The sequence below is a fragment of the Aphelocoma coerulescens genome, chromosome 2 (genome assembly GCF_041296385.1).
Source record: "Aphelocoma coerulescens isolate FSJ_1873_10779 chromosome 2, UR_Acoe_1.0, whole genome shotgun sequence".
Lineage (NCBI taxonomy): Eukaryota > Metazoa > Chordata > Aves > Passeriformes > Corvidae > Aphelocoma > Aphelocoma coerulescens.
This window is the reverse complement of record NC_091015.1, coordinates 78976328-78988470: the sequence shown is the minus strand read 5'-3', so window position 1 is coordinate 78988470 and position 12143 is coordinate 78976328. Positions and strand designations below refer to the sequence as shown.

Sequence of the window (12143 nt, the reverse complement as noted above, 5' to 3'; positions counted from 1 at the left end):
TTATGCTGTATACATTTATCTTTTGAAAAATTATATACTGTCTGAATAATTCAGCAATTTGATGTACCTGATTAGCTTGCTGAGCACAAATTCCAGTGTGTGGATACTCTACTTCTGAATCGTTTAAAACAAATTTACTACAGGTTGTCTTGAAATCTGATTATATCAGTCTTTGAAATGGTCTCATACCAGTTGGCAGCACAGCTACAGAGTTTGCAAGTGTTTTGGCTAGTGAAATGCATTTTACTTGCCTTGAATCACATGTCTGGAAGCATTATCCTTTTAGTGTATGGGAAACTTATGGATAAACCTGAACAATCCTGGAGTGACACTGTTTAGCAGGGAAACCAGAGCCTGCAGCAGCCTTTGGAGGCCCACATGGGGAACTGAAACTTGTTGCAGTTGGATGGCATTTTATCATCATTTGCAATATCCAAACTACAACTGAATGGTGAGTGGACTCAAGGGATGATTCAAGACATTTTAAAATGGGTGCTTGCCCAGAGGTATGTTCCCTTCTCCAAAGGCTTGCTGCTCATTATGGCTATCTTGGCCCATCTTGCAGTCCTAAAGAAGTGGTGCAGGTGGTTGAAGGTGTGCTTCAGAAGTATGGACCGTATTTTCTCTGCTTACCTCCAGGTGCTCAGGTGTGTAAGACAGGCCATGGGATGCTGGCCTTTGTTCAGACAATCAGCATCTTCTGCATTAGTGTAAAAGCAGCATGGTTATTAAAACCTTTCATATTTAAGAAGGTCTTATATGTAGCACTGAGAGAAAGCAGGATCATGCCTTATCCCAGAAAAGGTTTTTTAGTTTTCTCTCAATATTGCAAGCCTCAGAATGTTGCCTAAGGTGGCATCATGATTAATGCATCACCATTATAGAGCAGACAGCCAGCCAGCTTATGACATATTTTTGCTTCAGTCAAGAAAAATAACAAAATAACTAAATAATAATAAAAAGTTATTCTGTGTGTTTCTGGAACTTACTGACAGATTGTTAGCTAGATGAACTCCTAGTACATGAAAAAATTAAGAGCCAAATACTTGAAAGCTGTATTATCTTGCCAATGCTTTGTAGTGCATGAAATACATTAATGGTGTTTGGTCATCATCAGGGATATCTGATAATATTCTGCCCTTGGAAGGTCAGGTTCTAAAATGGATCCATTCTAAGTTATCTGTAAGGCTATTTCAGAAGTCTGTGTGTATTATATAAATTCAGTATGCTCAGTAGAAGTCTGTTCTGGTATGCAACAATGTATTATCACTTTAAAATGAGTATAAAAAATCCAATCTTGTTATTAGTTTTGCATGCAAAATAATTTATGTTAGATCCTATGCAATGCAGATATGGTCATGGCAATACAATGATATTTGCTGCTGTATGCCTACATAGTTTTCAAAACTAAAATTCAATGCTTAGCTAAATTGCTAAGCAGACTGGTAAATGTCCAATTTTAGCAGCCTAACATATGTTTATGATTTTTGTTTTAACATATGCTATGTTGGTTGAACTCCCCTCCCCACACATACGGTAGATAAAAGCTGTCACATCACAAAATGGTGGCAGCCCAACTTTTCTAACATTTTCCATGGCACTTCAGAGTCTTGCATTAATTAGCTATTCTTGGATAGGAGACAGACTCTCATCTTTGTAGAATTTTGGTTTCAAACCCGTCATGTACTTGGGTTTATGTATGCAGTAGCCCATCTGTGTTTCTGCCGCCATAAGCTGTAAAAAGCACAGGGCAGAGAGAAAAGCGGTCAGCAGAAGCGAGGGTGCCCTTGGCTCACAGATGCAAATACCGAGCAAATGGCCCCAAAAGCTGGCCTGTTTGGGCTCTAGTTTGCTCAAACAGGAGCATTCTCTCTCTTCCACTTTTACAGGAGAGGTGAGTGAATAAAACAATGTTGGTGCACAGCACGGTTTCTTTTCATTGTGAGCTGCTAAACTGCCCCTCTTTTCTCCTCCCTTTTCAAAACAGGTGTAAGGAGAAATTTCACTGAGTCTAAGATTCTTTCCTAAACCTCAGCTGGGTAGTGGAGAATTGTGACAAATACCACTGCAGTTGTGATAATGCTGTCTTAATCCTTGCTGCACTATGACATGGAATCCTGGATTTAGACATGAAAGGACATTCCTTAATAGTACAGCAATATGATCCCTTTTCAAATCAAGCTGACTTTTGCATGTGCTCCAAAACCATGGTATTTTTTGTCTGCTGTATTCTGTCTGCCGTTTCCCTGTTGTCAGGCTCCTGACTGTGGTGTACTTCAGCGTGTGTAATGTCTGCTGGGCTGCTGCATGGGGAATGGTTGGTTTTCCGTGGGGGAGGAAGGAGCCTTGCCCATCAATCGAAACTGCTGTAGAAATGTTGCAGGGTCTGTGGTACAGGACTGACATTGGCAAATGTGGTCGTATCGGTGCCTGGTCTATGCACAGCATGGACAGGGTTGTTCTTATGCCTTCACCCCTGGGTGGCGTGGATGCCGCCTCCTGCCCTCTGGTCTGCCTTGGAGCTGCTCAAAAGCTCATGCCCAGGTGCAAACATAGTTCCAAGCGCATTGGCACAACATAATGTATGGTATCATTCCTATCCAAGACCAGAGTTGTATTAGACATCTCAGTATGGAGACCTGAGCCCATGGAGCTTCAGGGGAGATGCTGAGGTGCCCTGGAATGTGTCAGTGGTGGTGTCTGGCGAAGGACCTGTGTAATAGGAGATTACAACGGCCTGGTGCTTGCATGTCCACCTGCAGAGCTTTGAGAAACCCCACGGAGAGCTGCCAGCAGAACAGCCTGCTTCCAAAGCCCTGCATCTGCATCCAAAGCCCTGTGTGGGCTCCCAGCTGCGAGCTGGAGCCACTGTCGAGCCCAGAGCTCAGGACTTGCTGGTGGTGCTGGTGGAGGCCTTTGCCATTGTTGGATCGTAGATGCCAGTGGTGGTTGTTCAATGTCTATTTCCCGTTTATGTATTTGTTTTCAGCTACAGGACCTGCAGCTGCTGTTTGGCTCGCTGTGCTTGTTAGCTGGCTGGCAGGCCTTGCTGTGGGATTCAGATTTTGTCAGTGTGCACAGAAAACAGTTTTGTTTCCCTGCCAAATGAAAAGCGTGGTGGAAGTAAATGAAGAAAATTTTAAATTTAAACTGCTTTTCCAGACATTTAGATAAATGTAGACAGAAATAAAAAGACATAAATGCTTAAACGTCTGTTTGTTATAAATGAACATAAGTAATTAGTGTGTTCTTAACAACAGGTATTTATTGCTAGAGGAAAGGTAAAGAGATTTCTTTTTTTTCCAGTGTTGCTCTCTGCCTTGGTAAACATTACTTTGATTTGGAGATTTTGTGTATAGTTTGCAGAGTGTAAACATTATTTACTTTCTTTCTTTCTTCTCAGTGGTTTCTCTGCCCAAATGTAACTTATTACCAGTTGAGTTGAACTATGTCCAATACCATTTTTCCGTAATGATTCTGGAAGAGGAATATGTGACTCTGTGGTAAGAGAGGGAAGCAGCAGAGTATTGGTGAAGGACTTCAGTGTTTCTGGAGCTCTGTGTCATACCATGTTAGTGGGTCATTTAGTGCTTGTTTGCTGTTGTTTGCAGTACTTGGACATTGGATAACTCTTCAAAAAATTATAACTTTTCTTACTGCTCACATTACTGACTGCTCAGGTTTTGCTTTGGATTAGAACAATAATGCAGGTAATAATGCTATTCAAGTATTTAAGGAACAGGCATAATGTTAGGATGAAAACGGATACAAGTTTATCTGTAGATTTTTCTCCTGTACAAGTTTACGAGGAGTATATATCACTTGCTCAGAAAAAATTGTGTTCTGAACTGTCAGAAACTGAGAGCAGGGTTCCTCATTACAAAATACTGAAATATCATCCGGTAAGCCCTTGAAGATGTATACACTAGAGTCTCCCTTAAAAATAATGAGTCTTAAACAAACAAAAAAACAAACAAGAGTGCCCTCCAACACTTAAGGTGCATGTTCTAATTTCTTTTTCCATAGATTTAAAATCATCAGAACTGTTTATGTGAAAGTTAAACTTCTCATATGGTTGTCTGATTCTCAGAGGAATGATATTTAAGAAAGCAGCAAACATCACGAGAATCACAATAAAGTTATGAGAGTTTTTGTTCATTACGGTTATGTATAAGTTTTGAATTGAATTTTTTAGAAAAATAAATGTATGGGCAGATGGTGATATTTACTTAAGGGAAGCTGAATTCATTATCTGGCTAGGACTGGGTATTTCAAGCAGCTGTTTGAAAATGAGAACTCACTTTCCATGATGGAGAACGTATGCTTCAGGAAAATGGAGGCTCTTTTCAAAATGTAAGACAATCCCTTGCTTAGCCTCCATCAGAGTGGTTTTTGGTGTGTGTGTGAATTCATTTACTGAAGAACATTCTCAGTAATGATCAAGAGCTAATTTGGTGAAATAATTTTGTAAACTCTTAGCTTCCCCCCTGCAAGAGGCAGTCCTTCTTAAAAGTTTCAAAGCTAGATAAAATTTGTAGCTATTCTTTATTTCTAAAGATATTCTACCAGAAAAAGGATTAAACCAAATATTTAGTAATCTTACACTTCCCAGCCAGATTTAATTTCTGTCTACCCACCTTGCCTTTATTTTGATTGATTGATTGATTGACTGATTGAGATACAATTACTTGAGGAAACAGACCTATGAAAAACTTCTAGGTATAAGTCAGAAGAAAGAAAGCCAAATGTGACTGTACTCATTATCTTTTACAGATTTGGTTTTTTCGGGGGCTGTCTATTCTAGTATGTCTGTTCTATTTGCATACATATTTTGAAGTGTGAGAGTATGAAAAATAGCCTTAACCTTGTTTATTTTTTACTTACACTTGTTTTCCTTATGTTCATGTGGAAAGCTAGCCAGATATTGTAATCCTAAAGACTGAAAGGTATCTCTAGAAGACTGTGGTGTATTTATTATTGCTTATGTCCTTTCTTCCCCAGTTCTTTAAGATGACTTTCACAGAAAATTCTTTCACTCAGAAAACCTGTGGGCCTGTAATTCTTGGTTCATAGAGAAATACAACTCAGTTTGTTTGTAGCAGATGCCTTTCCCATGTCACTTAACTTCTAATGCCTCTGTTTTCCCATTCCATAATAGCAAATTTTAATGCTTAATTATTTTACTTTGCTAATATTTCTGAAGCCCAACTGTAGATTTTCAAGTAATTTTTCATCTCAGAATGGGCTTGTGCATATGGAGTGACCAAAAGGTTCATCACTCTCAAAACTCTTTGGTTTTGGGATTATCTTTGAACTCTACAGAGAGTGCAGCTGTGTAGACGTGAAGCACAAAGCCTGTCTGTGAACAGGGAGGATGTGTAAAGATGGCTCTTTGATGGGAAATGAGTTCTTCAGTTCAGACAACTTGAAGAATCTCATGACTTTGCCTTCCTGGTATCTGACAAGCCTGACTCCCCTGTACAGTTGTGGAGCTGTGAAAATAGCCATCCTGGGAACATACGGAAAAAGGGGTTTTGTGCTCACTGCAAAATCCTAACATTGGTTCTGACTGTATGGCGTCTTTATTGTGAATCTTGTGCAATACTCATGTGTGAATTTAATGTGCTGTTTATATATAAATACGTGACTTGTGTTTTGGCCATCTGTTTTTTCACAGTGCTTCAGTAGTTTGAAAGGTTAAACTGGTTTTGTCTGGCATTAAATAAGAATTAGTGATGATTGCATAGTGCGTGCCACATGCATCAGGTAGATGTGAAACATGTTCAGTAGCTTCTGCTAATGGGGCAGATGATATAGCAATAAGTTAATTGCTTATTATAACCGAGTTCTGAATGCTGAAGGGCACTGTTAAGTTTCTGAGTTTCTCATAAGTAATATTTGCCTCATGTTTTAATTGGATGAAAAATATTGTTTGAAAGAAGGCCTGATGTTTATTCATCTTTAAAGAGCGTCATCTGGAATGGGGTTCAGGCTAGGTCTAGATTCATTAATACTGATGCAGTGATGCAGAAGCCTGATAATTGAATAAAATATCCTAGCTGAAATTTGACCACAAGGGTATTTTCCCTCCTCTGAAGTCAAAACAGTGGTTTATAATGGGAATTTTGTCACACTAATCAAGCAGACATTTGGATTTATGTATCCCTAAGATACTAGCAATTTCTGCAGCAAGATTGCAGTTCCTAACTCAAATATTTTTAATTCCTTTTCCTTCTCTAGATCGTAAAAAAGCTTACAATGGCAATGCTCTGGAAATTCATGAGAGTAGCTAAGTATTCTAAAACAGCTTTATCACCAAAAGTAAAGGTAAGAGGAATTCCCACCCACTCAAGGCATTCTTCATCCAAGTCTGTACCTTCAGATTTCGCTGCCAGTGCCCCCTGCTCAAATACTGTGGAACTGCTTGGTAAATCTTATCCTCAAGATGACTACAGCAATGTCACAGAGAAGATCCTTTCCAAGGTGGGGAAGAACTTGCACAACAGAAAACACCACCCTTTGTGGCTAATCAAGGAGCAGGTGAAGGAGCACTTCTACAAACACTATCTAGGACGCCGCGGGACTCCGCTCTTTTCTGTGTATGATGGTCTTTCTCCAGTGGTTACAGTCCAGCAGAATTTTGATAGTTTACTTATTCCACAGAACCATGCCAGCAGAAGGAAAGAGGATAACTATTACTTGAATCGTGACCACATGCTAAGAGCACACACATCAGCTCATCAGTGGGACTTGATACACTCTGGCCTAGATGCCTTTCTGGCAGTGGGAGATGTCTACCGCCGAGACACGATTGATAACACCCACTACCCAGTCTTCCATCAGATGGAGGGAGTGCGCCTCTTCTCCTGCCACGAGGTATGAATTCTCTAGGTGGGGTGAAAGACCTTTTGGGTAAGTTGCTTGGTCTTGTGCTTGCTGTAAGCAAAGTTCGTGCATGTAAGCATATTATAGCAACAATGTGATGCTGCACATTGATAAAGATCAAGTGACTTATCATATAGTAATATTTTTAATTTGTGAAAAATGTAGATGGAAAGTGTTGAATTTGAAAACAACGATGAAATTCCCTAGGAAAATGTGAAAAAATGGAAAGACAATACTATTGAAAGCTAGCAAAATAAAACATAATCTGAAAGGAAACAACTTGTTCAGTTAATGATCTGCACAATTCAATTCTATTTCTGTCACAACTCACTTCTGGTGAGATCACTTTATCAAAAACTCTATCAAATTAATTGAAAAAGCTGCCTTGAAGGATTCATATGTTGCAGCCAATAGTTATATGTGTGTAGTGCGTACACAGTAAACCCATCAGAGTCCAGAGGCATCAGCTAAAGAGCTCTAGGTTGATGTCCAAGACTCTTAAGTTTATATGTTTTGTTGGCACAGCTTGCATGTTCTGCAAATGCCTGGGTGTCATTAAGTACTCTGCTGCATCATTGATCAGTGGCAAATATAAGCCAGTTTGTTTTCCAAATAGTAATTGATTTGTATAATTTGTGTATGCTTGTAGCAATACTGCCAAATTCACAGTTCTATAACTAAAACTAGCTTATTCTAATAATACTGAGATGTAGACTGTTCTTAATGTGCTTGCCAATGGGTGACAGGAGCTTGGCAGAGAAGCCTAATGCCTTTGGATGCCTGAGGGAAAACTAAGGTAATCACAGAACACTGGTCTTCTCCGTGCTGGAAGGGGCTCGTGCTGCCTGCACTGGCGTTTCCCACCCCGTGTGGCCGCTGGTCCTTCCACTGCGAACACATGCCTGCCCCTGCAGGTGTCCTGTGAGCTGCGTGGTGCTGGATCCAGCCTGCAGCTGCTTTTTTGGTAACCACGAAATGGAAATATTGCAGACTTAGGCAGCCTGGTTTGTTCGCTGTTCTTTTTGCATAGGCCTATTTATGAATACAATCAGGATATATGGTATACAATACTATATTAAGAAAATTCCATTTCTTAACCGTTTTTGTTCATGACAGCTTTTTTTTACTTGGGCAGGAGTTCAGTCATTCAGATGGAAATATTTTATCTGCCACAAAATTATAACATCAATATTCTTGCAGGAGGAAATTTCTGCAACCTCGGGTGTGATTGAGCTAATTGAAATACCTGTTAATGAATGTACCCCTTAAGAAATTTTGGTGCTAATGATAGACTATTTCTTTCTACTTTACAAATTTAATAATAGGAATAATAGGATTTGAATAACTGGGAACAGAGTTACAGAAATGTTTTCACTAACATGTTCCATCTAGAAATATACAATGTTTAACAATAATTCATTGCATTGGAGATTGTTTCTTTTTCTCTTCTCTCTTTTTCTCCAAGAAAATGATTGAGATGTTATTGGAGAGCTTTCTATACTGATGAAGAAAGAATAGTGGTGTGGTGCACAATGTGTAAAGTGTTGTTTATTGGGCAACCTGAAAAAATTATAAACCTGAGCATGATCTGAAGCATCCTTTTTTGCTTCACTTTGTGTTTCAATATATACCCCTTTCTACAGCCATAATCACAAGAGCCTTGTGGAAAAAAATTAATATGTAATTCTGAAATTTCACTGGGGACTGTTTCTGTGTTTTATATTCTGGTTGCCTGTTCAAAATAATCCACATTTAAATAATTCCAGAAGTAACTGTCTGAGCGGAACAAAGACTTAATAGAGGTAATACTACATGAGAGAAATACTCTGATACTCATTTATTTATACTCAAGTTTAAGCTGTAACCCACTGAGCAGAAACTTGTGACTGTCAGGGCCTGTTACCCTTGTCTCAGACTTTTCATTCATAACCAGGCTACAATCTCTGGTGAGGAGACATTTGCACAAGTACCAAGGATCAGAATCTTTGGAACCAAGGGAAAAACTGTTAGCTCTTAGCTACAAGCCCATGGTACATTTCATGTTATGGCCAATATAGTAATTTTAAATGCTGTTGTCAGTTTGCTACTCTAATTTTTTGTTTTGATTTTTACATTTATCATTTGCTAGCTTGTCAGTGTAAGTGACCACAGACCGAAGATGATGTGAATAGAAAGATAAAAGCCTAGAGTGATTTTATAGGAACTTAAATTTAGAGGAATTTTATGTTTGATCTCAGTTTAGGAGGTGTGGGGGAAAATCACTTCATTCTCAGCTGAAATTTTAGGCAGGATATGAAAGATGTAGGAGATGTACAAAAGTGAGTCCTTTACAAATACTGAATTCTGTAGTCATGACTATGTTAAAACTCCTGCCCTGTGATGGAAACCTTCAGCATAATTCTTTATATCAAAGTTAATATCTGTACATTGAAGTAAGATCTGGAAAAATAAACCAAGTTTGGCAATTTTACAGTACTTATCCTGAGATATTTGTGAGCTATTTGCTTTTTTGGCTATGTTTTTTCATGATGGTTGGTTGATTACTTTTTAAAGAGAGAAGTAATCTATAATTCAAAGATGAGCAGGTAACTGATGCATTTCTGCAGCTTCGTATGAGTGTAAATATTAAAGTACTAAAGAAATTCCCATCTTCCAAAGTCATTGCTAAAAGAGTAATTCATGCTTAAATTTCTCATAAACTTTTAAAAAAATGTCCTTGAACTGCTATCAAAGAACATTTGACAATACATTTAGACATGTTTTCAATACATCTGAAAGTATTTTAGGTGATTATTATCTGAATGTAATATATAGAACAGTTAGAAACTGACTAATATAAATAGTTAAAACCAGAAATCCCACATCTTCTTCAGAATTCTGAGCATAAAATGAACTGTTCTTCTTAAACAGTATCCCCAAGTGACATTCTTTTGTATTCACTTCCTCCAGCATTCATGTTTTTCTTCTAATTGGTGTTTGGATTTTTTTTTTCTTTCTATGGTATATGGCTTTTTTTTCTTTTTGTCAGTGCTTTGGATTGGCAATTTTGATACTGCTGTAGTCAGATTTGAACTGGCCAGTTTTCCTGGGTGGATTATAAGAGAAATTATTTCTGTGCTATGCTGTTGTCTTTGGTGCAGTTCCATAATTTATGGAAAAGAGAAAAAATATCTCAACTAAATTGCACTTTGTGCATGTCAGCCAGAAGAGGGAGCCAATATAAACCCAATGGCAGTCAATGAACAGCTTTCAGTTGACAACAAAAAATGTTTACACATTGGAAGGAGACTTTGTACGGTGTTTTATAGTCTGTACTGAATGATACACAAATTTTAAGGGGAACAGATGCTAAAACATGGAAATTGCTCCTCTGTTCCAGTGGAGGCAAATACAAGATTGTCTAGATGAAAAAAATATGCTTTTATCGGGCTTGTTTGTGCTAGAAGTAGTAGGGAAACATCTTTATTCTCCATTGAAATGCTTTTGGTGGAAATGGAAACTTTTTTGTTAGGATGCAATGGTAGATATTCTAGTTACAAATAAAGGACTACTCCTCCAAAGGACTATATCTAATTGAAAAAAGAAAGTCAATATTGTAGCTTCTAGTGTTTATATCCTGAAATGTAAAGACTCTTGTTCTAGCTGATAGAAAATTAGTACATTTTTCTCTTTTTCATCTAAGTACATACTCCTTTCCTCATCTTCCTATACTTGTGTAGCTTGGCAATATTCCTTGTGTATTGTTAAAAAGAATAAAAAACCATTGCTTTTATCCTTTTCCTTGTGGTTTGGGATGATGTGAACTCCTGATTGACCACTGATCTGCAGTTTTGAGGTTTTTTTGATCGAGTGCCATGCTGAGTTTCCACCTGGAAAACTCGTGTCTTTAGGTTTGACTTCTCCAAAATCCTATATGTTGCTGCAGCTTAGGACACTGTTCTGCTCTGACATTGAAAGGAAAGCTCCTTCCTGTCTTCAGTCCCTTTTTTAAATCCTCATATGTAAAGGAATTTAAATCAATTTATAGTGTTCCAGGGATCAGCCTATTTTATGGAGTGATTTGGAGCTTTTACAGTATGTCTGAGAGTGCTTGTGAGTGTGAGTGGGAGTCATAATAGCAGTGTTTAGCTGGGCACAAGGAACAAATATTTTAAAAGGCTTAAATGGCCAAGGAAAGGTACCCTTCTTAGCCTTCTACAACTTATTGGTGGGGTTGTGAGCAAAGCATCAGTCCCAAGGAGCCTGAGAGACGGCCCTTTTTCTCACAGGGAGCGGCGAGCGCTGTACAGGAGCAGAGGCACTTGAACTAGATTCACCTTGGTAAGAAAAAAAGCAGCATCATTACTGTGCTAGAATATTCTGAAGTGAATTTATTCCTGAAGCTTCAGTTTAGCTGAGTGGTAGCAATAAAGGGCCTGGCTAGTTCAGGTGGAACCGACTTCACTTTTTCCGGTATCTGTCCAAGTTGTGAACATTGTATTATTCTGTATTTTCCAAGTTGTGGTATATAAATCATGCCGTAATAAATAGATCTTCACTGATCCAAGGACCCAAATTGTATTCTTTGTTATTTTTAGTTGAAAATTTGACAGTGAAGGGCATCAGACGGTCTGCTAGATTTTCATAGTGATCCATAGTCTAGAAAGTTTGAAAACCAATAGTGCATCTTTTACTGCAGATACTTCATTTTTTTTCAGACTTTGTCTTACTTTCTGTTGTCCAGCTAAAAAAACCAAACAAATCAAGAAGGCTTTTCAGAATAAAGCAATTATATATATTCAATGCAGTATTTAAACTGTGCAGGGAAAAAAAAGAGCAAAATGCCTACAAGTGTATTTGGGAAGTCTAAGGTGCTTAAAAGTACAGGAATTTCTACTGCCATAACAACAGAAGTCTATCATGTGTGTCTTAATCGTTGTATCAGGTATCTGTGTAGCGGTGTTACTTTTTCTTTCTGGTTTGGAAACATCTTTATTGTTTTCACTTTTCTTACAGAAACAGTTTGATTAGGTTAAAAAACCCAAAAAACAAGCCCTCTACCCCCAAAAAGCAACAGAGATTACCTTTCTTTGCTGCAATTGGAGGAGTGGAAATGGAAGGATGTAGAAATTAAGGTTCAACCCCAAGCTTGTGGGTTGAAGTCATTTTTGCCATTTTCTACCCCCAAAAATTCTTATTGATATGACATGAAGAGCCTTCATGTCATGTGGATCTCTCTTTGGTACCTGGAACTGACTGGATCACGGTCTATGTTTACA

The 12143-nt window shown here is 38.3% G+C and overlaps 1 protein-coding gene across 9 annotated transcripts in view; it reads left to right on the top strand.

The window, feature by feature from the left end:
- FARS2 (phenylalanyl-tRNA synthetase 2, mitochondrial) overlaps positions 1–12143 on the top strand; it is a 237803-nt gene that overhangs the window by 47881 nt on the left and 177779 nt on the right. For 6 of the 9 annotated variants that reach the window (XM_069008176.1, XM_069008173.1, XM_069008178.1 and 3 more), the window contains one exon: positions 6241–6876. The exons of 1 other annotated variant lie outside the window; for it this stretch is intronic. In XM_069008176.1, coding sequence (XP_068864277.1) covers positions 6259–6876 — 618 coding nt within the window. In that variant the 5' untranslated portion in view covers positions 6241–6258. The remainder of the gene's footprint in view (positions 1–6240; positions 6877–12143) is intronic. 2 more of the 9 variants (XM_069008180.1, XM_069008179.1) reach the window with 2 other exon arrangements.